Raw genomic sequence first — 26,967 nt, forward strand, 5'->3', positions numbered from 1 at the left:
GAATTTTGGGAGAGATATAATTCAGCATTCAACCCATAATGGACATTTAGACTCATAAATTATTGAAACTAACATTGAGCTTATTAATTACCCCATTCATTGTCAAAACATATGCCCATAGATTATGATTATATATGCCTTCAGTGATAAATATTGAAATCGATAAATACTCTTTTTCTCCCTTGCAATTTCTTTTTTTCCCTCTCCACACATACTGTCAATTGTTCTTTTAGTAATATTGGTTATAGCATGACCAATAAGGCCACTTGAGATTTAGATTACGTGATCCACCTCCTGTTGGGATAACCCAAGCAACAGAATTTGATTTCTTTTTTCTTTTTCTTTTCTAAAGTTTATTTATTTATTTTGAGAGAGAGAGAAAGTGCGAGTTAGGGAGGGTCAGAGAGAGAGGGTAAGATAGAGACTCCCAAGCAGACTTCACGCTGTCAGTGCAGAGCCCACATGGGGCTCAAACCCACAAGCAATGAGATCATGACCTGAATTGAAGTCAGATGCTTAACTGACTGAGCCACCCAGGCGCCCCAGCAGAATTTGATTTCAAATTCAAGTATGTTGGGTTCTTAGATTCCTACTTTTAGCCACTATTTATTAAGACCATCTTACTTTTATCTTTTTCAAGCTGCTTTTCTGCTAGCCCTGACAGTTCTTTGCTTGCATTTTATATTAGCTGTTGTTGCAAACCAGCACTGGAATTTCTGAAACGAGCTCAGGGATGAGGAGTGCATTAGTGTGCCTAAGCCACAGGCATTGTGGTATTAACTGACCTGGTAGCAAACCATACATTAGAATATCTGAGGATTCTTTATATATTGGAGGAAAAAACATCATGGGAAGTGCAAAATGTAATATTTTAGTTCACACCTTTAGTCACTTGAGCATTTTAAAGGAGGGACAAACTTAATGCTGATAAATTTGACTTTAACTCTTTGTATTTTCCTTTGGTGGATGTGGTAGAGATAGCAAGCAGATGTCCAGAAAAAAATGTCATGCCCGGGGCGCCTGGGTGGCGCAGTCGGTTAAGGGTCCGACTTCAGCCAGGTCACGATCTCGCGGTCCGTGAGTTCGAGCCCCGCGTCGGGCTCTGGGCTGATGGCTCAGAGCCTGGAGCCTGTTTCCGATTCTGTGTCTCCCTCTCTCTGTCCCTCCCCCGCTCATGCTCTGTCTCTCTCTGTCCCAAAAATAAATAAACGTTGAAAAAAAAAAAATTAAAAAAAAAAAAATGTCATGCCCTACACACGACAAATTGAGTGACTGGATAAATCATAGGATTCAAGTAAAATGACAAAATCACGCACAATCTTAATATAAAGTATTAGAATTGCTGGGTTTGTAATTTTGTTGTAAGGCACTTGGCAAAATACCCTTGCAAACACCTTATATTAAAATATGATAATGTGATTCTTATCAAAAGCTCTTGAAAGTACAAATTGATATGAGTACACAGCAATAAAATTAAAAACAAATACTTTCCAAAAGAGGATTAGGAATATTTTATCATTTTCCTTAGAGTGATGTGGTTAGGATTTTAATTTTATAAGCATAACTTTTAGCTTCTTATATACCCTCAGTTTACCTCCATTGTTAAGCAGCATTTTAGAATTATTTTCTAGCTCTCATTCATGCTTATCTTTTTAAATAGTCTTATCAGGAAATTTGTTTTCTTCAGACTGTGGATAGCTACATGTTCACTGTCAATAATAAAAATAGTTCCATATATTTCTACAGTAACCTTAGTCCACAGAAAATATGTGATTTTATTTTGCTCTTAAAAATTCAACTCCCTGGACTTCCTTCATCTGATAACCATTTCGGATTAGTCATAGATTTGTCTCTGTTCTCAGTACCAGGTTGCAGGCTCTTAAAGGACACAGACTGTGCGCTTTGTTATACATCTTTACCCCATAGTGTCCTTTGAAATGCCAAGAACTCTGAAGCTGTTTAGTAAGAATTACTTGGATTGATTTTTATCTTTGCAGCCAAGTAAGGGAGACAGGTGCCATTTCCTCTGAATATAATATGGTCAGACACTCCTGGAGCAGAGATTAGGAGCCATATCTCCAGCTTCCAAGCCCAGTTCTGAACCTATTAGCTTAATGCCGGGCCTCTCCCTGAAATACTCCTAACTGTAGACATGAAGAAAACACATTCTCTGTGCAAGGCCTGAGGTCCTAACAGCAACTTTCTATGGCCAGCTAGAATTTTCTTTGAAATTATGTCTTTTATCTTAAAGAATTCTATAAATATTACTTTGCTTTTGCTGTATCTATTTGAATATAAAAGTAATATTGCATATACTTAACATCAAGTAGAACAGCTGTACCAGGAAGTTGTGCTGCCTTTATCTTGTAGGTCCTGTTATCTCCTTCCTTTACCTGTCACGCCTGGAATATGCATGTCCCAGTTTAAGAAGCCCTGTTGAGATCTTTCACAAAAATCTCTTTGCTTTAAGGTTGACTGTAAAAATGCTTCAGATATCAAAATTCACATGGATAGTACAAATTCATGAGGAGGCCCTTAGTCTATGGTATAGAATATTGACTTTCATGGAGTCCTAAATTTGAAACTGTTGGAGTCCATGCAGGTCACTGTGGAGTGAAGAGGAAAAGAAAGGGGCAAAGGCATGTTTTTGGTCTTCTATCCTTGCTTCAAACTGAACAGCTCCATTCGCATCTGCTTTTCTTTCATTATTTTGTAAAAAGTTTTCTTTTTCTATTTCTGTTTCTTTGTTTCTTAAAAGAAAAAAAAAGAACTGCTGAATTATATAGAAGAAATAAGGCAATTCAACATAAGATTTTGAATTTCTTTGAATAACTGAATTTCTTTATTAGACGTTTATTCTTGGTACTGGCTTTATTTTTTTCAAACAAAATTCTTATAAATGACAAGCAAAAAGGAGCTCTTGTGTCAAAACTAAATATCACAGTGGCTTAGAGCTATAAAAGTGTCACACATATATCCAGGGCCTGACTTCTCATTCACAATCACATCTTTTCCAGATGTCATATAGCTCTTTTGCTCAAATACTGTCTTGTATTGGGAGTTCACAACTTTTTGATGCAGTCCATAATATTACTGGATACCCTTGTTTGTTGGTTAGTTCTTTCTAAGACTGAACCAGAAACCTCTTGCCTATAGTTTTTGCCCCAAGCTATATAGTCCCATGCTCTACAGAAAAGCACAGAAGGCAGACATCCTATATGTACAAAGTAACTCTCCAACTGAGGCAGATTTACTGTGAAATTAATAGACTTAAGCCTCAAGTACCTTATTTACAGGAACCATTTCTAAAGCCTTGGGAGGAGCTGAAGGTCATATGCTTTTTAGATTAGCCAAAATAAGATATTTTAATCACAATTAGGGTAACTCTTCTCACTCCAACTTCTCCTCCCTTACATTTCTCCTCATGTACCCTGGTGTTGGAGAGACAGGGCAGTTTGGGAACCTGGTTATGGGAAGCTTCAGTTGGTAATGCACTTAGTTTGGGTTTAGTAGTTATGTGTATGAGGCTCACAGTAATTTTCTTGTTTATTCATGTTATTGCTCTTCTTTCTGTTACATAGGAATAGTTTCTAGGAAATATCTATTGCTTGCTCTGTTAGAACACAAAGATGTGTGGTCAGAGGTCATGCCATAATAGGAACATGTCCTAAAATGTCTCACACCAGAAGTATGTGGGTAGTGGATGTTTGAACACGTGAAGTCAGAGCTAGTTGATCAAAATTTGTCTAATCATCACATGTGTAAAATTGTTAAGTGGAAGCTTCTAGCCAGTAGTCTCTGTTCTCAGGAACATACCCTGTAATGAAGCATATGTATGCATTTATACACACCGTATATATTTTTTCATTTTCTGTGGAATTGAACAAAATATAATTTTTCAGTGTCATATGTTTGTTTTGATTAAACTGTGGCAGTGCTATAAACCCTAAGTACATCTGTGACAGCTTATAAATGAAAGAAACTTGACGGAGGTTTTCCCTAATTTGTTGTATATATTTTCCCTTTTTTTAGTTACATTTATTTATTTATTTTAAAAATTTGAAATATAATTTATTGTCAAAATGGCTAACATACAATGTGTAAAGTGTGCTTTTGGTTTTTGGGATAGATTCCTATGGTTCATCACATACATGCAACATGATGACTTGTGAAACTGACAGAAACTTTTTTTTCTTTAGTTTTTTGTTTTGTTTTTTTGTTTTTTAATTTTATTTTTTATTTTTTAATTTACAACCAAATTAGTTAGCATACAGTGCAACAATGATTTCAGGAGTAGATTCCTTAGTGCCCCTTACCTATTTAGCCCATCCCCCCTCCCACAACCCCTCCAGTAACCCTCTGTTTGTTCTCCATATTTATGAGTCTCTTCTGTTTTGTCCCCCTCCCTGTTTTTATATTATTTTTGTTTCCCTTCCCTTATGTTCGTCTGTTTTGTCTCTTAAAGTCCTCATATGACTGATGTCATATGATTTTTGTCTTTCTCTGACTAATTTCACTTAGCATTATACCCTCCAGCTTCACCCACATAGTTGCAAAAGGCAAGATTTAATTCTTTTTGATTGCTGAGTAATACTGCATTGTATATATATACCACATCTTCTTTATCCATTCATCCATCGGTGGACATTTGGGCTCTTTCCATACTTTGGCTATTGTTGATAGTGCTGCTATAAACATTGGGGTGCATGTGTCCCTTCGAAACAGCACACCTGTATCCCTTGGATAAATGCCTAGTAGTGCAATTGCTGGGTCGTAGGATAGTTCTATTTTTAGTTTTTTAAAGAACCTCCGTATTGTTTTCCAGATTCTAAAATATCATTAATAAAATAATTATTTTTAATACACCATGCCAAAAAACGAATTATCTATTCCCTGCCTAGGAAATATGGCAAGATCTTTGCCATAAAATGATTAAAGAGATAACCAAGAATATACAGCCAAAAATGTAGGGAAAAGGTGCTATTGAGGTTTGCTAGTATTATGTTATTTTTCTGGATATTTTTTATGAATGCAATATGTTGGCATTTGAAACTTTTGACATTTTTTTGTCATTCTAAATATTCACTTTAATAACAATTTTGCATATGTGATTTTGTGTTAATTTTCATAGAAAACCCCTCTTACACAAATTGCATGACCTTCAGAACCCAAACAATGCATTGTCTTCCAAATGTTAAGAAACAGCACTTAGGTCTTTTTTCTACCTCAGGTAAACATCCTTAGGCACTTTCCGGTGCTTATTCTTAGATTTCTTACCAACCACTGATTCATGGCCTGTTTGCTCATTAGCTAAGGCCTTATTCCCTGAAGGAGACTGGGAATTGGTAGACTCAAATGCTTGAGCAAAGGCACAGAATAATATAGTAAAATCAGCACATGTACATGTTTGGCACCAAACCTATACAGATGCCAGAATTTCAGGTTGTTAATCCTATTATCATAGGCAATATATTTTACCTTTAAGATTCAGCTTTCTTATCTATAAAAATAGGAATGACAGTTCCCAGCTCAAGGTTGAGCAGTGTAATGAAAAAATATGTATGAGTCACCTAGCTCAGCACTTGGCACATAGCAGATGATCAGGTACTGTTTGCCATTCTTTTTATTAGTGTTTAAACAGAAACACATGGTCTCTTCTGTACCCTTCACAGAGACTGGAGAAAGTTTGATTACATTTTCAAAACATGTAACATTTCTCATTTTGCAAGTGATGAAAAGCCAGTTTTCCCCTGGTAAGCTATGAGACAGATTGAGCAAATGAACCACTAGTCACTGAAACCAAGCCTAACTAGGCCTGGAGGAGTTTCAGGCAATTATACAGAGTTCTGACTTCCCAGTGGGCCCTGTAGCTGTCAGCTGATTCCAGAAGCTTATGGTAGAACTTCTGGTGTTTCTCAGGGCCTTCTGTGTTTAATGCTGGGCAGGAAGCCAGTTATCTGGGAGGAAGGTAAGAACGTGGGACATTGTTTAAACTAATTTTTTTTATATATGGATTAATTACCCAGGTTGAGAATTATCAATAGCTTTACTTTCTGACAGTCTCTCTTTTGGTCATTACATGTGTAACACGTTAAACAGAAGAACAGCTGGGGAAGAGATAAATAGGTATTTTTAGTTGCACTGAAAATGAATTTGAAGGGAGGGCATGAAGTCATAGTTTAAAATGGCTTCAGTAATAAAGATAATGGTAGTAATAAATGACATATGTATTTAAATTTTCTGTGATCACGTTCCCACAGCCTATGGGTATCAAAGTCAAATAATGTATAGGCAATATGACAAAAAATAAGTGAGTTGAGTGGTCTAGGTACAAAGAAATGGTTCTCTGTCATAAAAATACACACATACACATTGCAAATACAACACTACCTGAGAACTGACAAACCCAGAAGGGGGAGACCAGAGGGAAAGGGGCAAACCTAATAGTTCCTGACTATTACACAGGAGCTACTCTGCTCCTGTTTTTTGGTCCTGTGAAAATGTGGAAGATTGCTTTTGTTTTTTGTTTTGTTTTCAGCAGCAACACTAGAAATCTGGAATTTTATGGTAAATAATAAAATACAAAATATTGGACCAGTTTAAAATGAAAACAACACCTTCTGGGTCAAATATAATGTTTGCCAGAGCTGATCTGGCTTCTGGATAGATATTTGTAACCTCTGCCCACAAATGAGCTGCATAACTGTCACAGGAACATGTAGCCCCAGGCAGACACTGGGTTCTGGGGTGAGGGAGAATGCCCGAGAAAATCAGCTCAGAGGAGTGACTTATAGAATGAGCTGGGTCTTAAATGGTATGTGGTATGTCATGTATCTGTAGGTATATTTACCTGTGGTATGTGTAGGTGCATCCTAAGTACAGGGAAATGTATGTGCAGAGGCAGGAGGTGTGATGGTGTGTCTTATTCTCTGGTACCAATCAAGAGTATCATTGTGTGGGTACATGGAAGGTCTGGAGAAACAATTGATGGCCTACAAGGTTGGAGGATGTACAGTGTGGGCTCTTTTGTTTTGCATTCCATTGACAATTCATTTTTCATCCCTGTGTCTCTGTGAAAAGTACTTATATTTCTTTCTTGATCTACTGATAGTGAAAACACCGAATTTTTCCCAAATAAATAGGACAAAAATGAAAGTGAAAAATACACAGAATTCCTGTCTATCCCTATCTTTCTGCTTGATTATAACACTTAGGTGTACTTTTTGAAGATTATTTCTGCTAAAGATGTTAGGAGGATGTCAAAGATTAAAGTAGTTTATATCTTTATAAATGTATGCTTTTGGAAGAATTTACTGCCATTAAAGTGGATATAATTGAAAACCAGGTTTGCTCTTTTTCCCAAGTGTGTGGGATTTCTCTGTTTTTGCTTTGTTTTTTGTAAGGACATAAAATACAATTCTTCTTATTTTCCTTAAAAAAAAAATAAAATAAAAAATAAGGTGTGCCTGGGTGGCTCAGTCGGTTAAGCATCGACTTTTTTTTTTTTTTTCAACGTTTATTTATTTTTGGGACAGAGAGAGACAGAGCATCAACGGGGGAGGGGCAGGGAGAGAGGGAGACACAGAATCGGAAACAGGCTCCAGGCTCTGAGCCATCAGCCCAGAGCCTGACGCGGGGCTCGAACTCACGGACCGCGAGATCGTGACCTGGCTGAAGTCGGACGCTCAACCGACTGCGCCACCCAGGCGCCCCAAGCATCGACTTTTGAATTCAGCTCAGGTCATGATTCCAGGGTCCTGGGATTGAGCCCCACATCAAGCAAGGTGTGGAGCCTGCTTTAGGATTTTCTGTCTCTCTCTGTCTCTCTCTCACTTTCTCTCTCTCTCCCTCTCTCTCTCCCATTTCTCTGTGTGTCTCTCTCTGCCCCCCTCCCTGCTCACATTCTCTTTGTCTCTCTCTAAAATAAAAACTGAAAAGAAAGAAAATAAAAAGAAAAAGAAAACAGAGTTTTTCTCACTGAGAGGTTCTAATTAAAATGTTCCATTTGAAGGATTTTTTGGCCAACCCAAATTCTTGTTAAGCAAATGCTTTATATTTCTTGCTGGAGTATAAGGCTGCAGTATTCCTAGAGGAAATTTGCAAAACACAACTGAGCCCAAATATACAGTAACATGTATTATTTCAATACCTTCAAACAGATTGTTCCAGAATTTTTTAATCACTAGGAATACATTGGTCAACAGATTTTATATGTATTACTTTGGAAAAAGGAAATGATACTTTCACATTATCTTTAACCAAGAGCACGTTCATCTAGTAGATATAACAACAATCCCATCTCACAAACCTCTACTCTTAAAGAAAAAAAAAAGATTTTCCCTGTAGTGCAAATTATTCTTTTTGTAATATCATTTAATTTTTTTTATGTTTATTCTTGAGAGAGAGAGACAGAGAGAGAGTGCGCGCGCTCACGCACAAGGCGGGGAGGGTCAGAGAGAGAGGGAGACACGGTATCTGAAACAGGATCCAGGCTCTGAGCTGTCAGCATGGAGCCTGATGCAGGGCTGGAACCCATGAACCATGAGATCATGACTAGAGCCAAAGTCGGACACTTCAACAACTGAGCCACCCATGTGCCCCTGCAATATCATTTTAGTAAATCACATTTCAAATATATGAGTGGATATGTTAGTTTGTGAATTAAATTTTTATAAGTTATACATATCTACCTGGAGCTATTTACAATAGTTTATATGTCATGCATCAACATAATTGATTTTACTTATAACCAGTGAAAATGATAGTTAATTTAGTATATTTACCATGAGTTAACACTGAGCAGATAACTAGGAAATTCGGAATGAATTGAGCAAGTGAACCATCTGGTTATTATTTAGACTCTAGAGGCCTTTGTGTCTGCAGCTAGAAGAGCTGATGTTCAGTAATGGCGGTGCTTTGCTCGCATGTGTGAGCAAGTGGCAATGCTGGTGCCTCTAAATAGGTAAATGGAAGACAAATGATTTATTTTATTACACATGCATAAATCATTTTGAAAATAAGATTTTTGATTAATTTTATTAATTTTGTGGGGAAATCTTATTTCACATAATGAAGAACTATAAAACCAATATTAAATCTGACCATTTATTGCTACGATTCTTATGGACTGATCTTATGTAACGACTCCTGTGCTTCAGACCCAGTGTCCTTTCTTCAACTGAAAGAAAGGACCAAGTTCTGTTCTACCTCTAGGCTTTCTCTCATGCTGCCTGATACACCACCCTCGCCACTCTCAAAACTTTTCTATGGCTGGCTCCTCACATTTATCTCTATTTTAAATATCACTTCCCTAAACAACTATTGGCATCTTGTTATTCTTTTAATCACATCCTGCCCTTTTCTTATAAACCGTATTATAGCTAGTACTTGTTTACTTGCTTTGTTCTCATCTGTTTCTCCAACTAGAATGTAACCTTTTTTGACAGCAGCAGAGACCATATCTGTATATTCAGCCCTAGGACAGGCGGCAGTAGAGATAAATGGTTAAAAGTCACTAAGAATCACACTGCCTAGAGTAAACCCTGACTGTGTCATTTGCAAGTCCTCAGACAAGTTTCTTATTCTATTTGGGTATCATCTGTAAAATGGACATAATAATAGAACAAAGATTACATGAGTTAGTATATGTATATTACTTGCCATGCAATGAGGCCTTATTAAATGTCAGCAAGCTAGATAGCATGGTATCCGGTAAATAGTACGTAATCAATAAACATGTACTGAATGAATGAATGATAAAGCTTTTGTGTCAGAAAGACACCAAAGTGTCTTTGAATGCCATTTCCATCACTTACGACCTTTGCAATGATATTTAAATTTTTTGAACCTTGATGTCTCAGTGTATAACATGGTGTTGGCTTTTTGACATTATTGTGAGGATGAAATGAGGTGTTTTTTATAGCATGTGTTATGATTTACTTTTGTTAAAAAATAAATTAAAAACCCTAGATCATTCTCATTTTAAGACTGGGGTATTCAACAGCCCTGCCTGAGGCCATTTGTACCTGTTGTTGGGATAATTATCTTGAACAGCTCTAGTCATTAAAACTGTTCGGTGATAAAGAACAAAGCCAATTCAAGCTAACTGTAGCCTAAATAAATTAAAAAATTAATAAAAGCATATTTATTATAACTAACAGATTGAGCAAGAATCCTTCATGATATGTTCACAGTCTAAATTCATTGTAGTTTTCCCTTATTCCTTTCAACTTTATGGATTCAGTGTCCACCTTTCCTGGATGAAAACCCTGACAGATGTCATGACCTTTATTCCTACTGGATAGAACATACCTATAGTTACTTTAAGTCACAAATATGATTCCAGTTCAGTAATTAGAAATATTGTTGTATTAGTTTTCTATTGTTGCTGTAAGAAATTAACACAAACTTAATGTCTTAAAACAAAACAAAATAAAACAAACTAAATCATTGCCCTTTAGTTCTATAGATCAGAAGTCCTACATGGGTCTCATGGGTTAAGACTGAGGTGTCTACAAGACTGTGTTCCTTTTTGGAAGCCTGAGGAAGAATCTGTCTTTCCTACGATTGAGAGCCACCTGCATTCATTGGCTTACATCCCCTTCCTCCATCTTAACAATAGCAGATCAAGTCTTCTTCATATCACACCTCTCTGACCTCCTTTCTCTGTGTTCCTTTTTTACTTTTAAGGACTCATGTCGGGGCATCTGCGTGGCTCAGTTGCTTGAGAAACTGACTTCGGCTTGGGTCATGATCTTGCAGTTTGTGGGTTCGAGCCCCGCGTCGGACTCTGTGCTGACAGCTCAGAGCCTGGAGCCTACTTCAGATTCTGTGTTTCCCCCTCTCTCTGCCCCTCCCCTGCTCACGCTCTGTGTCTATCTCTCAATAATAAGTAAACGTTAAAAAAAATTTTTTTTTATTTAAAAAAAAAGGACCCTTCAGAATGATTCAGGATAATCTCTCCATCTCTGGGTCACCTAATTAATAAACTTAATTACCTGTGCAGCCTTAATTCTCTTTTGTCATGTAACCTAATAAGTACCAAGATTGAGTTAAAGATTAGGACATGGACATCTTTAGGGACCATTGTACTGTATGTAAACTTACCATATCTGGACTGTCTAATATTAAAAAAATCCAGTCTTCTGGATTATTATTTTCTGTAGGTTAAGCTTTATAAGGCATGAAGCAGGATGCTTCCTTTTTTGCCTTCCAGTGATAGCAAACATATTTTACATTCTAAAACTTTCTACATGATCTCCCTCAGGTTACTCTACTCAGGCTTGTGACTCAAAATTACCATTCTTCCAGTCTTCCCCCCAGAAAAGATGAATTTGTCTTAAATCACAGCAGTTGCTCTCTACAAAGAAAGCTGTTCATCAGTTCTTACATAATTTTTTTTTATAGTCTCTGATGAATATCATTATCATTGGTCAGGCTAAGTGGTCTGGGAGTAATAGAACAGGTTCTCAAAACCATTCTTTATGAATTTAATTGGTATAGGACCAAAGAGGTATTTGTCTCACATTCATCGAAGCAAGAAGGGTCTGTCTATTCATGGAATCCAAGGGCTAGGCCTTTGAAACAACAAAACTAATGAAAAATCCACTTGTAATCCAAACTAATTTCTCTCTTTCCCTCTTATCTCCTTTTCTTCCAAAAATCAGCTTCATTATTCTCCCTTCTGTGAATAGCTATTCTAAGGGTCCCTGATCTCATGGCTGAACATGGCTACACGCATAGTTCCTGACTTTACATGTTACAAGCCTAACCTTAAATTTTAAGCCTAACCTTAACCTGCAGTCCAAACCAGAATTGAAAGGGGAAAAATCTCTAGTCTTTCTAGATAGAGTTTTATGTATATATTGGTTCGGTCAACTGTAACCTGTGGAATGAACTATATTACATAGAACAAAATGTTCTACCCCTGTGGATTTGGGGACTAGAAAAGAGATCATTGGGGTTTGGGAAAATATTCCAAAAGCTGTATATCACAGTTACTTGTAAGTCTTATAATAATAATAAAACAAAAACAACAATCTGCATTACAACCAAAATTTATTGAGAACCTATAATAATCAGGCCCTGCATTATCATATGTAATTATCACCTTTAATCCACATGGAGGCTCAGGTGTTTTCTCCATTTTAATGAAAAAAAAAATAAATGAGTCTCAGAGAAGTGAAATAATTTGTTCAAGGTCACACTGGGAGTAAGTTGTGGCCCGGACCTAAATGTACACTTACCTGACTCCCAAGTCCATAAAAAAGATGTCAATAGAATGATATTTACTGGGTAATTTTAACAGAAAAAAATGTGTTTGAAAATGTTCTGTACATTGTTAGATTTTATATCTCCATTCATGTCTATACCTCTGACTATATTTATATCTATATCTTTCTACATCTATGTTATATCTGTATCTACCCATGTTCTCCTCCCGTCTCTGGGATTTAATACTGGATACTTAAGACAATGGAATAATTTATTATTTAAATTTTACTTTTTCTCTGTATTTTTTCTGGTGATAATCTAATAATTATAAGAAGATAGTGTTTTATAAAGAACAAGAAACGTCAAGCTAATTTTCTTATTTTACTAGTTCTCTGGAGAATGACAGTTTTTTCTTAGGTAGCTTCTTGTCTGCTTTCTTCCCAGCTCAAACAGAATTGTTCTGCTGACCTGCTGTTTCCTTTTCGTACTAAAATTTCCCAAATCAACATGGTGTATCAGTCTTTGTAAAAGTATAGGGGTATAGGAAAGAAGCTATGAAATCTGAGTGATATTTATCTCCCCCCCACACCAGCACCCCCCATAAATAGAACATCCAAGTTTCTTTTTTTTTTCAATGTTTACTTATTTTTGAGAGGGAGACAGACAGACAGACAGAGTGTGAGTAGGGGAGATGACAGAGAGGGAAACACAGAATTCAAAGCAAGCTCCAGGCTCCAAGCTGTCAGCACAGTGCCCGACTCGGGGCTTGAACTCATGAACCGTGAGATCATAACCTGAGCTGGAGTCGGATGCCCAACCAACTGAGCCACCCAGGCACCCCGAACATCCAAATTTTATATTTTTCTAATTATAACAGTTTTTTCTCCTAGGTTCTTTTAAGGAATTCTTATTGAAGTTTACAAAAATTTCTTTCCTTAACAGCTAAATTTATTAAAACTTACTGAGTACCTATTTATACACATATAAATGTTTCTTTTATTAGCTATTTACCAAGAATAACAAACTCAAATTCCATTTATAAACATAAATTAGAGATAAACTGTATGGATTTATTGAAAGCACAATTGAGGACCTCTTTTATTTTTCTATTTTGAAGAACAGTCAAGATTCATAAATAAGACTTAATTTTTTTCTCACAATGGTAAATAAATGCTTTATTTTGATTATAAAAGTAATATATAACTAGTTTTAAAATATAAACACTCAAGAAGGGAGCGCCTGGGTGGCCAAGTTAAGCCTCTGACTCTTGATTTCAGCTCAGGACATGATCTCACAGTTGGCAAGATTGAACACTGTCAGTGTAGAGCCTGCTTTGTATTCTTTCTCTTCCTCTTTCTCTGCCCCTAACCCACTCGCTCCCTTTCACAAAATAAATAAACTTCAAAAAAACTCAAGAAGGATGCAAGGAAGAAATTTGACAATCACCAATAATTCTTTAATATAATGACGATTATAATATTTTTAGCATATATCATATATCGTGACAAAAATATAATGCAGCAGTGTTCTGGACATTTTGTTAGTCAATGAATGTTTCTGTATTAACAATTGCAAATTATTCTGCTATACTACTGTATAATAATGAATTTTAAAAAGCTGTAGTCGGCATTTAATTAATTATATATTTTTTAATATTGTAAACAACACTAACATATTGTTACATAAACTAATTTGCACATATTTCTGATTATTGTCTTGGAAAATTTCCTAGGAGTGACATTTCAAATGGTATGATTTTTGTTTAATACTTTAGATACAGTTTTGCAAAATTGCCCTCCAGAAAGGTTGTACCATTTTTGCTCTGTCTATAAAGGAGTAAATTCTATTTTTTTTTTTAAAATTTTTTTTTCAACGTTTTTATTTATTTTTTTTGGGGACAGAGAGAGACAGAGCATGAACGGGGGAGGGGCAGAGAGAGAGGGAGACACAGAATCGGAAACAGGCTCCAGGCTCTGAGCCATCAGCCCAGAGCCTGACGCGGGGCTCGAACTCACGGACCGCGAGATCGTGACCTGGCTGAAGTCGGACGCTTAACCGACTGCGCCACCCAGGCGCCCCAGGAGTAAATTCTATTTAACTTGCCTTCTGCCATAAAACAATTCAACTGGGCAAAATATCTAAAACAATTGTTACCACCAGACATTGGACAACAGGAAACCTAGGACTGTGATCCTGAAAAAGGAGATCAAATAAAATGAGCCTTAGAAAATAGCCCTGGCTTTCTACCCAGAGACAATTTCTAGAATATGATAAAGGAAGAAAGAACTCAAATATATCCTGAGTTGAGGAGAAGGAGATGAAACTTTGAGGAGAATGAGCCATCATTATATGTGGAGATAAGAGATGCTACACAAAGGAAGAGCTCCAGGCATCTGCAGAAGAGTACTCTGAAGACTTAACTGAATAGCAATAAGTGCAAAGGGTGAAACACCATGATACTGAGCAAAGAACAACTATTGGGAAAGTACAATTATGAGACAGCTCTAAATTGGACTATTTTCAGAGTTCACACCAGCTACGAATCATTCATATGCCTGCCAATAAGGGTAGAAAAACCTGGTGACTGCACAAAGCATCCAGTAGAGCTCTAAAAAGTCTCATACATATTAGTGGTATGGCTAAACTAGGTCTAGGGTAAAGTGTACTCTAGGCCTGCAAAAAAATAAAAATAAAAAAACCCTACAAAATAATTTTCCAAACAATAAGGCTGATTTAAAAGTCCTACTCAGGGTACCTAAAAGTCCAGGATCTTTAAAGGAATAAAAAAAATTCATCACTTGACAGTGTATAAGTTATAGAGTCAAAATGCTCTGTATCCAATCAAAAATTACTAGTCATGCAAAAAGCATAAAATTGAGACTCATAAACAGAAGAAAAATTAAATAGGAATAGAGCCAGAATGATGGAATTAGCAAATGACTTTAAAGTTACTGTTAATTGGGGCACCTGGGTGGCTCAGTCTGTTAAGCGTCTGACTCTTGATCTCAGCTCAGGTCTTGATCTCAGGATTGTGAGTTTAAGCCCTTCATTGGGCTCCACACTGGATGTGAAGGCTACTTAAAAAAAAATAATAATACTGTTATCAATATTTGCAATGATACCAAGGCAAACAACCTAATAAGGGGGAAAAAAACAGAACAATTTAGAAATGTTAGAATGTTGAAAATGTTAGAAGTTCCAATTAGAGTTTCTAGAAATGAAAAATAAAATATTAGAAGTGAAAATTTCACTGGATGGGATTTACAGTAGAATAGTAAACCAGAAGAAACCATTAGTGAACTGAAAATCATAGCAAAAGAAACTATTCAAACATAAATACAAAAGAAAAAAGACTGAAAAAAATTAACAGGGCCTCAGGGAACTGCTTGGCTATCTATATCTACATCTATATCTATGTGTCTTTTTATAATGTGTGTGTAATTAGAGTACCAGAAGGAAAGAAGAGTGAAGGAAGGAGAGACAAAATATTGAAGGTAGCAATTAATGGCAGATTTTTTTTTAGAATTTGGTGAATATTGTAAGTGGACAAATCCAAGAATTTCAGCAAACTCCAAGCATGAGAAACACAAAGAAAATTATAGCAAGTCACATAATAATCAAATTGACTAAAAACAAGTGACAATACATAAAAACAGCAAGAGGCAAAAGACACATGGCATAAAGAACATAAAGGATAAGAAAAAACACAGATTCCTTTGCCAGAAACTGTAACCCAGATGACAAAGGGGGGAAAATACATAAAATGTGAAAGAAAAATAAATATTTCAATGTATAAAAAACATCTCTTAAGGATAAAAGCTAAGTAAGGACTTTCTCAGATAAACTAATAGAATTCCTTATCATTGGACAAGAACTACAAGAAATGGTTTGGTTTGTTTCTTGTTTTTTTAGGTGGTGGCAACAGGGCTTTACTTACACTATGGTGCAGGGCGAGCTGCACACACAGAGCCCTGATGGTGACAGCCAGTATGATAAACATCTAAAAAAAATGTTTACTTACATTGCTAAAGGCAATTTCCTCTTCATATCGGAAAATTTCTGAACTCCATTGACATGGGCCACTTAATGGAATCATCTTTAACTCATTACCAAATTGAAATTCAAATAAAGCAATTCGAGTAGGTTAACTTGTTGGTGAAGATGAGCTATTATATTGATACAATTTTATATATTTACATTATATTTGGACACTGAAATTGAGAGAAACCTCAGGTGACTTGGTTGTAAAAAGTAAAAGGTTGTATATTTAAAATGCTTCAGAGGATAAATAAGTAACAAATCAAACAAGACTGGATCCACTGGAAAACGAATAACTCACCTAAAATCATTCAGAACTTTTTTTTAAAAAAGTATCCAGACAAACAAATGTCTGAGGGCACATAAGTTTAGATTTGTGGTGTCATAAAATAACTCTTAAATTAGAAAGTAGAATGTTCTCTTTAATTTTAACTTTAATAATTTAAATTGCCTTCCAGTTTCTTGATGGATTTTACACTGTCATCTTTGTTTTCACCATTTAACTTGTGTTTCATTAGGTGCTAATAGGGGTAATTCAATGTCGGTTCATTTCTTCAAACCGTTGTGAACTTTAAAATATTATAATTTTTGATTTATCACCAATCTGAAGTAAAAAGAGTTTTTTAGATTTTTGGAAAACTAAAGAAAAGAGGGGTAGGAGAGATAGCTTTTTTTCTTTATTCTCTTAGGTTCAGTGATGGGGACCCTGCAAATTAAACTGACAAAACACAGGATAACAGGAAGAAAAAAATAAGTTTAATTACATGCATACATACTGGGAATTCACAAAGGAATCTGATTCTAGGAGACAGAATTTGAGGCTTATATACTATCTTAGGCTAGACAAAGGAAAATGCGTTTGGGGTTTCTGTAAGGGGAGGTAAGTTATGGGATGGGGAGGGGAGGGATCACATTGTAAAACCAAGGGTTATTTAATAGTTTTTTGTTTGTTTTGTTTCAGATAGGAGTTATCTGAGGTACTAAGAGTTGTCTCCACAGTAATTCTCTTCCTGCTAAGGGAGAGGGAAACATGATTACAGATGGAAACTTGTGTCCTGCTTGTAAATAGAAAGGGGAGAAGGCAGAGAGCTAATTGCCTTTAGCTCAAAACAGTCCTTATGCCAAAGTGCCATATTTGGGGCCTCATATCCTGACCCCTTCGGAAGGAAGCAGAATACTAGTAACATATGTAATTAATAATCTCCCTTACACTTTGATTTTAAGGATTTTTGGAGAAAGACGAAATATAATTATGTTTTCAATTAATCAATCAAGTATTAATTAAATGCTTATGAATCTGTCAGATCTAAAAACAGCACTAATAAATGCTCTCAATATCTGCTTGAGAATTGGAAAACAGAGCCATATTTGCCCAGCTTTTTAAAGAAGAAATGTTAAGGAAATAAAAATTGATATGTTAGGCTATAGGAAGACTGAAAGTTTTAGAAGAGGTGGGAGGGGCATAATAACTATTTAGAGGTACCTTTAGCAATGGCATATGTATCTCTATTTTTATGTTTATTCATTCTTAAAATTGCTCACATGTGATCTCTTCATTGTCCAAGGTGATCAGATACCATATTTCCCAGTGTCCCAGGAATACTTTTTTTTAATATAGATTTCTACCCATTTAGCCTGTTGTTCTATAAAATCCATCCAGAAAAGCTGTGTTTATCTCCCTCATTTGTCTTTTTTTCCTTTCTTTTTTTCATTTTGTAAATCTGGTCACCATAGGAAAGACAGACATTCAGTTGAGAGCAAGTCTATTTTAAGTACTAGCTACTTAGGGGGAGGTTGGCGACTTTAATCCTGCAACAATGCTAGCTGGCTGGTAGTCAGCAGGGAAAGCAGAAGAGCTTTCAGAAAGAAAACATTCTCAGTAGAAAGTAGTGGCCCATTATGATGTTGAACAAAAGTAGTTCTGCTGGAATCTTTTTTTTTTTTTTTTCTGGGAAAGCTTGTTATTCCACTTAGACTTTATTCAAAAAAAGGAGGAGGAAGAGGAAGAAGAAAAAGAAACATTAAAAAAAAAAAACCCAGGAATTAAAAATTAAAGAAATATTATGTAACAAAATGATAAACTCTTTCTCTTTGGTTCCCCATAATTAGTTATTCTTGACTACTTTTGTTCATACTCATGAATTGAAACCTGTTAAATTTAATAAGTGATTGTTTAAGTTACTACTGTGTTCTATTACTAAGATATTAAGTGAAAGGGAGAGGATGTTTCTAAAGACAATGAGAAACCTCACCTCTTACCTCAGATTCACCTTAGCAGAGAAGGCCATTACCCCCAACAGCTGTTAAATGTTGTTTTCATCTAGTTAGTATTTGCCAAATTCCTGCAGCACAGTTGGCATTCATTTTGTCTTGCTCTTTGAGGCTAAGAGGCAGAAGACTGGAAGACATTTCAACTGTCAACATGAATGACTAAGTTGTACTGGTAACATATTTTCAGAGCTGTTTTAGATCATTCTTTGACATGGAGATGAAACTTTTTTGAGAATTGGTCATTTCGGGGTGATTTGAGCAAATAAATTTATCTCCAAGCTAATATCATTTGAGCATTCTGATTGCATTTTAAAAAGATTAGATAAATCATTCTATCACGTTGGTGTTCCTTTTAACTTTGGTGTTCTAGGGGTTTAGCTGGAGATTTTTCTCCAGCCTTATTGTAGATTTAACATTCTCAAATTGAAAAGTCCATCATTCTACGTTGTGCCCAGCAGTTAGCATGTGTCTTCATTTAATGCTTTCCTCAGGGTTCTTCTTGAGGGAGTTTTGCCAGAGTTTGTTGAATAGTTCTACATAAATTAATCAAGTGTGTGTGTGTGTGTGTGTGTGTGTGTGTGTGTGTGTGTGTACTGCATTTTATAGTTCCATGATAGTATTAAATATACATTTAAACTTTACTATTTTCTCTTTTTTTTTAGATGATACTTAGATGGCTATCATAACTAGTCTTCCCACTATCAGTAGACTCACATGGATGAGGCTAAGATTGCTAACAAGAGTATATTGCTTTAAAATTTTCTGGCATGTAAGCCAAGATTTCATGGGATCCTCATAAAAAGTGCATAAGTCACTATACACTATGATTACAAGCTTTCATTTAATGTTTTGTTATGCAGTTCTTCCACAACTGGAAGAGTGTTGTTCCCAGCAGCAAATTAGAATGCTTTGTAGTGTCACTCCCACCTGACTTCCAACTTGGCATCTCCATGTGTCTGTTATTTTTAGATGAGTCATTGTATATCTTAATTATGTGAAATAGCCTATAAACCACCAGTAATTGTTAAGCAACTCTGTTGTGTGTGCAAGTGTGTGTTAGGATATAATTTATATAGTTCCTTGGCTTTTTCATTTAATAAAACTGTAGTGGAAAGATCATGAAAATGATAATACTCTCCTTGCCATTAATTATTACTTGTTTCCTTGTTGATAGATTTATCTTACTACTGAAAGAAGTAGTTGCTTTCTTTGTTCTCCATCAATACAAATTTTCTTAAGATTCTATATGCAATTTTATGAAGAAAAAAAAGAGAATTAAAAATTTAGTTAGTTAGGTTACTTTTGCTCACCAGTCAATCCTAATACAAAGCACTGAGTGTACCTTAATTGTTTTGACCAGCTTTATATATATTCACAGGTATAGGAGAGTAAATTTGATTATGTACATATTATGTATTCAACTAATTAGAATTAATATCAGATGTGCTTGGGAATGTCAGAGAAGCTGAAGTTAAATGAATTAGATGATAATGGGATTTAGCAGTCAATGGGATAGAAATTGTGGTGATAATGTATTGACATTATTGAGTAAGCTGTGGGACCAGTGAACATATGTAAGCATGAAAATGACATGACTGTGTTTTAGGAAGATCACTCTTTATCTGTCAGATGACTCAACAGATATAGAAAGGATGGATTAGAGGAGAGGGAGAATTCATTTAGGGAGTTTCTATCTTGGCAAGAGATGATAATGACCTTACCTAGAGTATATGGAAAGTTAAGAAGATGAATTTCAATGACATTTAGGACATGGAATTGTTAAGGACTTAGGACTGTTTGGGGAATGTGGGAGGATAGAGCTAAAGATAAATCCGGTTTCTGTCTAGGGCAGTTGGGTAAATGGTCATACCCAGATCTGGAAGAGAGGACATAGAATATGTTCAGCAAATATTGCTTAGCATGAGAAAATCTTGATATCTCTACCCATTCTTCTTGTATAGTATATACATTCTCCCCCTTTCTTAGTTGACCTGTCTTATTTCTGGTAGGACTCAAAAGCATTTAGCAGTTGTGAGCATCAGACAGCCCTAAACTAGAAAGTCTTGGCTACCATCAAACAACAAAATTACGGCTTCAACAAAGAATCTTTAATCAAAACTGCCGGGGTGCTTGGGTGGCTCAGGTTGGTTGAGCGTCAGACTTTGGCTCAGGTCGTGATCTCATGGTTCATGACTTCGAGCCCCACACGGGGCTCTACTGTCAGCACAGAGCCCACTTTGGATTCTCTATTCATCCCCTGCCCTTTCCCTACTCTGCTCTCTTTCTCTCAAAAAACAAAAACATTTTTAAAAGGCCTTTTTTTTTTTTTTTTTTTTTTTAATGCTAAGTGATGAAATGCCTGGGTCTAAAGCCAAATGGTTCATCATATCAGGGTGCACACTTTTTCATTTTTACACTGTTGACAGCTTTATTTTAATCAAGAAAGAATTTTAAGAAAACTAGGCTCAATTCAGAAAATTTTATGTCCTGTTTCCAATATTTGAATGTTTGTCAGATTTGGGGTGGTTTGACAGGATTGGGGATTTATTTTGAAGTGATGTTTAAAAACTAACCATCCTATATTTGCCTGATACCATGTTGAGTATTGATTGATTGAAGTTTTTAAAGTAAGGTCTGTACCGAATATGAGGCTTGAACTCATGACCCTGAGATTAAGAGTTGCATGCTCTAGAGACTAAGGCAGTCAGGACCATGTTCAACATTTAAATAAACATTTAATTTCTTTCAAAATACTGTTACTTAGTTCCACTTTAGAGATGAAGAAACAGACTGACACAGTTGAAACATTGGAGCAGGACTGGATAGAAACTAGGTTTACTTTATTCCAAAATGCATGAAATAAACACCACCAGTATATATTCTTGATAAAAGAGCGTGTATGGGAGGAAAAAAAAAAAAACTTTTCTGTCTACCCTCCCAGGTTCACTGGTTGGGCCTTTGAGCAAACTGATAAAAGAGATTAACAATTAACAAGAGAAGGGGGATGGGGGAACAGTTGTAATTCTGTAGATTTACATGGGAGTCTCACAAGGAAATGGGACTCAAGGAGACCCATTGAGGTTTACACCATTTTAGGCTAAACAATGGAAAGGGGTTGGGGCTCCTGGGAAAGAGAGGCAAGTTATGGGAAAATGAGGGAAGAAAATGCATGTTAAGGAAGGTTGTTTCTCAAGTGGTAAGAGTTGTCTCCGACTTTTACAAATGGAAATTTCCTTTATACATGTAAATTTTCTTTACAAAAGAAGAAATTTATACTCTATTTTTAGGCAGTGAGAGGAGGAAAAGAACTTTTCAAGTGTCTGCTGTTTCTCAAGGGCATTTAGCTCAAAATAATCCATATGCCAATGAGACCTATTTTAGAGTGGTATATTTTAGAGTGGTATATTTTGGCACTCTTCAAGCACCTCTACCTAATTCTTGAAAGGATAATCTCAAAGATCCATTCTGGTTGCTAACCATGGAATTTCTTCCTCATAGTGATTTAGAAGATTACAGTTTTGATAGTTCTAATCCTTTTTTCTTCATGTATATCTATGGATATCCATATGTATGGATATGGATAATTTGACCAGATTATTTGTTCTCCTACTGTTGTACTTTTCATTGACAAGATAAGTACCAGGTCTATGTAACTACTAAGTGTGTGACTTTTACATACCCGGGACTCCATGTTTTATAGGACAATGCCAACATTCAGAATTTTGAATGACTTCATAATTTTTTTTCCAAATTTTCACATGTATCTTCCCTTGAAAAACAGAACTACATAATCACTTTAATAACTGCCCATGACAGATTTAAACTTTAACATTGGTTTCTTCCTCTTGGGTAATTTCTAGGTAGAAACTGCACTCTGAGATAACGGATAACATTTATAACCTTCTCTGTGCCCACTCTCTCCTTGAAGTTTGCTTTAGAAATAGAATGTTAGATGGCCCGCCTTGGTGGCTCAGTTAAGCATCCAACTTTGTCTCAGGTCATGATTTCATGGTTCATGGGTTCGAGGCCTGCATCAGGCTCTGAGCTGACAGTTCAGAACCTGGAGCCTGCTTCAGGTTCTGTATCTCCCTTTCTCTCTGTCCCTCCCCTGCTTGCACTCTCTCTCTCTCTAAACAGTAAATAAAATTACAAAAAAAAAAAAAAAAAAAAGATAATGTTAGAAACACAAAAAGATTATATGGCTGTAGATGTTGTTTTCTCTTAAGTCATCTAAGTGGTTTAAAAAATGTGTTATCTCAGTCACTCTCATAGATTTTCTTCCCAATATTCCAAAAGTCTTGTTAATTTTATAATTATTGTTCCTTTCACCATTCAGTAAAGTTATTTTGGCTAACACTACCAATGTTATTTGGTTTTGGTATGAGTGCGGGTATGTATATTTTAAATGAATGCATTCATTATTTTTTTTTCCTTTTTCATTTACTTTAATTATTTTTTGGGAGTTCTCATAAATGTCCTAATCCCTTTTAACCTTCCAGTTCTTAATTATTTTCTCTTGCATATAAACCTAAATGGTTACCCCCATTTCTTTTCACTTTTGAAATTTAATTTGGCATTTTTTTCCTACTGGAATATATTTCATCATCTTCTTTGCCAATCTATGTCTTTCTTTTCTTCGAGATCCCTCAATTCACCCTTTCTGATGATGGTAATTTTATTCATCTTTATAACATTTGTTGAAAGAATAATATGAGGTAGGAACTGTGCTACCAAGCACAGTTACAGGGATATAGTGGTGGGCACAGAAAAGGTCTCTTAACACAACAGCTCCTAAGGACAGAAATAAGCAGTACATACAATACAATGTAACGTGATAAGAGCCATGGTGAAAGGAAAATTCCAAGTTGTTAAGAAGCATCTGGGAGCATATAGAGGAAGTCTCAACCAAGATTAGTTTGAAGAAGAATTCCTGCATATGAATTAGTAAGGCAAAGAGGAAGTGATGAGAGGAGAATTTTCCAGGCATATGAGGAGCACAAGAGAAAGAGAGTGAATGAGTAAGTGAATGCATGGCATTTTATACGTATTGAAGCTATTTCAGTATAATTGAGTATACATTTATGTTACTTTCTGGGCAGCTACAAGCACTTTTGGGGGTTCTGGTGTTTTTATGTTTTTCCTCTGCCTTAGAATAGGACTTCTTTATTCTACTTTCAGTGTAACTTCACACATTCCATAATTCAACTTGTAGATAAGAGGTGCTTTATACTGGTTATTGACTAATTTTAGGTGCCTGGGACAGGTATGTTAATACATTTCCAAGTTGTTATAATGAAGGAGGATTGATATGTGTGTTTCTCCTGTTATGGGGGAAGTCAGAATGTGATGATTATAGTTTTATTGGAAAACATTCAATTTCCAGTTATATTTGGTAAAGTATGTAACAAAATATATACATTATGCAATTGTAGTAGGCAAAAGACTACTCTATTCTGGAACGAACCACAACTTAGATTTTAATCAGAGGTTTTGTCATTTATCATGAGAGAATGGAGCTTAGACGGTAAATGTTCCAGATCATTTTATAGATGAAGAAACTGAGACCCAGAGAAGTAATGAAAAAAATGCAAATTAACTGTGATGAGGATTTTTTTATGTCACGTTTGTTTTTATTGCTAATATTTTTGAGAGTAACTATTCTAGTTGTTTACCTTCCTGTTTACATAACTTATATAATCAGTGTTTTCATTAATAAGCTAGCAAACATGGTATACAGATTCTTTTCAAATTGAAAATTAAAGAACCATTAAAGGAGAAGATGTTTGAATCTTGGGCTTTTTTTAAACTAGTCTGAACAAAGCTAAAATTTTTAAGAAATTCTGGAGGGGAAAGTTAGAGATTGTCTTTTGTTCTAGATGCCTTATGGGAGACAGAGCTTAAATAAATTGATTTACTTTTGTGATGTACTTCCTCTCTCACTTTTACAAATGAGTAAAGATAATCTCTGATTTGTTGCTTATCTTTGCTAGAGCTTATTTTTTGTTTGAAGCACAATAGTTTAAATTAATACTCATTCTGTTCCTGGTAAAAAGGCAATGCAAATACCAGTATCCTTTTACAAATGAGGACCTTGAGGCGCTCCAAGATTGGATTGTATCACATTTTAAAGATCTCTCAGTTAATAAGTAGGACAGCTGGCTTCAGGACATAGTGACATCAGTGCTCTACTTGGGCATTCTTTCCACTTGTCAGAGGGAGGAAGGACAAGGGAAGAGAAAGAAGGAAGAAGATGAAGGGAAAAGGAAGAAAAGGAGGGGAGGAGGGAAAATATTGCCTCTATTGTGTTTATCATCTGCCATTCAGTGTTTAGCACATACATTATTGCTTTCAGTCTTCATAAGAACCTTTGGAAATAGATACCATCCCCATTTTACAGTCGAGCAAACTGAGACTCAAAGAAGTTCTAGCCCCCTCTTATAGTTCCACAGCTAGTACTAGAGATAGTCCAAAGATTGTCTTTACACCACTGCACAAAACTGATTCATTCCCATGCTGTTCATTATGTCTGTGTATTTTTTTAAATGAACATTGCAAAATTCACTTTAATTTTTTTTTTTATTTCTGTAAGAGAAACAGGTCGGGAGAACTAAAAAACAAACAAAACTCTGGCCCTGCACCATGGTGTGTTGGTAGTATCGACATTCAGGGAAAATGTAAATACGTTTCTAGACTAAAGTGAAAGGAGAGAATTAGAAGTCAATATCAAAACTAAAACAAAGCCACATTTTGTGAAGCACACATTAATAGCAGTACATTGGATCAAAGGATGTGATCTCATTTCATAGTAAAACAGGTCCTGCAAGCCCAGGTAACTCAGGAAGCAGAATGGTAATTATTCACAGAAGAAAGCAGGTAGTATACTGTTACAATACTACAGTAGAAAGTCAGAAGGTCACAAAGCTTGCAGGGTAACTGACACAATTTGAAACTGCTTGGCCCCCTTTAAAAAGAAATAATAAAATGGGAGAGAATGAAGCAAGTTTACCTAACACATCTTTGCAAGGTAAGTGCCAACAGTCTTTGAAATGTTTCCAATCCGAAATTTAAGCAGTTTCTGTTACAAAGTGTTCGTGTGTGTGTGTGTGTGTGTGTGTGTGCGTGTGCGCACGTGCACACGCACGCACATGTGTGTGAGTGTGTGTGTGCATGTGTGTATGCCTGCCTGTGCCCCTGCCGAGTTTCAAGGTGTGCTTTGGGTGTGAGGAAAAGAGGTGGCAAATCTTCTAGTTTCAAAAGAAGCTGGCTGTCTCTTTGAGCTCAAAAACTCAACCAACACAGAAACCCAAATTTGGTGGAGAGTAGGAAAAGTCTTATCTTTACTCTCCAATGTAATGCTGGAGAAATGGTGTGACTGACTTGTCGTGCATTTTCATGCTAGATCTTTACCAACGTTGACGAATATTGTTTTAATTTTATCTCTTCTTATGGACTTTTTATTTGTAATCAACTTTTGCCATTTCTGGGATTTACCAGCTAAGTGTCTTTGTATTCATATACTAATCTAACCATTTTTTTAAGGTAGAAAACAGGATCTCAAAGGAGAGCCTATCAGTTAGGGAGAGGGGATTTATTTTACAGGTCTTACTTAATCAGATACCTTTGTCCTTTGAAGGGATTGGCTTTGTTGACATTGGCTTGACTGGGCTTCTATGGTTAGGCTTGTTGATAGAAACAATACAAGGTGGCTCACACATTTCACTTTTTTGAGTGAGAAAAGGTCCTTCTTAAAAACAAATAAAAACTTGACATAATGCTTATTTGTTGCTATGATTTCTAGTAGTCTACTGTTGTCTGAATTATTTGTCACCTTTACAAGAGTCATTTTGATCAAGATATTTTTTAAATCTAGTAATAACATTTTTATTTGTTTAGTTATGTCTTGTGAAGCTACCGTCAAGAAAATCCCCAAACCACCCAGTTTTCTATTTAGGGCATTTAATTGAACATGACTACATGAAATAAAACATATATGACAATCAGATGATCCTAGACACGCCTGGTCATAAAAGTGTAGTGTCCATTTTCTAAAGTTAAATTATCTTCCAGAATGCCTGTGTTTCTTTTCTTTATTTCCTTTAATCCCTTATCCACTAAATCTGTTCAAGAATCCCAGAACTTTATTGTTATTTTTGTATGTTTCCTAAAAAAACATTTAGTTAAATGCTGCATATAATGCTATTAACAAGCATTTTTAAAGATGAATTAAAGGGGCGCCTGGGTGGCGCAGTCGGTTAAGCGTCCGACTTCAGCCAGGTCACGATCTCGCGGTCCGTGAGTTCGAGCCCCGCGTCAGGCTCTGGGCTGATGGCTTGGAGCCTGGAGCCTGTTTCCGATGCTGTGTCTCCCTCTCTCTCTGACCCTCCCCCGTTCATGCTCTGTCTCTCTCTGTCCCAAAAATAAATAAAAAACGTTGAAAAAAAAATT

General features: G+C 35.9%; 1 protein-coding gene across 6 annotated transcripts in view; it reads left to right on the top strand.

The window, feature by feature from the left end:
- NAALADL2 (N-acetylated alpha-linked acidic dipeptidase like 2) overlaps positions 1-26,967 on the top strand; it is a 1,363,282-nt gene that overhangs the window by 401,474 nt on the left and 934,841 nt on the right. For 2 of the 6 annotated variants that reach the window (XM_086674743.1, XM_086674744.1), the window contains exon 1: positions 15,163-25,546. The exons of the other annotated variants lie outside the window; for them this stretch is intronic. In XM_086674743.1, coding sequence (XP_086530869.1) covers positions 25,514-25,546 — 33 coding nt within the window. In that variant the 5' untranslated portion in view covers positions 15,163-25,513. Of the gene's footprint in view, positions 1-15,162; positions 25,547-26,967 lie in introns of those variants that run through there. 6 annotated transcript variants of the gene reach the window in all.

Source organism: Puma concolor, chromosome C2, assembly GCF_028749965.1.
Source record: "Puma concolor isolate L17-30 chromosome C2, mPumCon1.1.hap2, whole genome shotgun sequence".
NCBI classification, from domain to species: domain Eukaryota; kingdom Metazoa; phylum Chordata; class Mammalia; order Carnivora; family Felidae; genus Puma; species Puma concolor.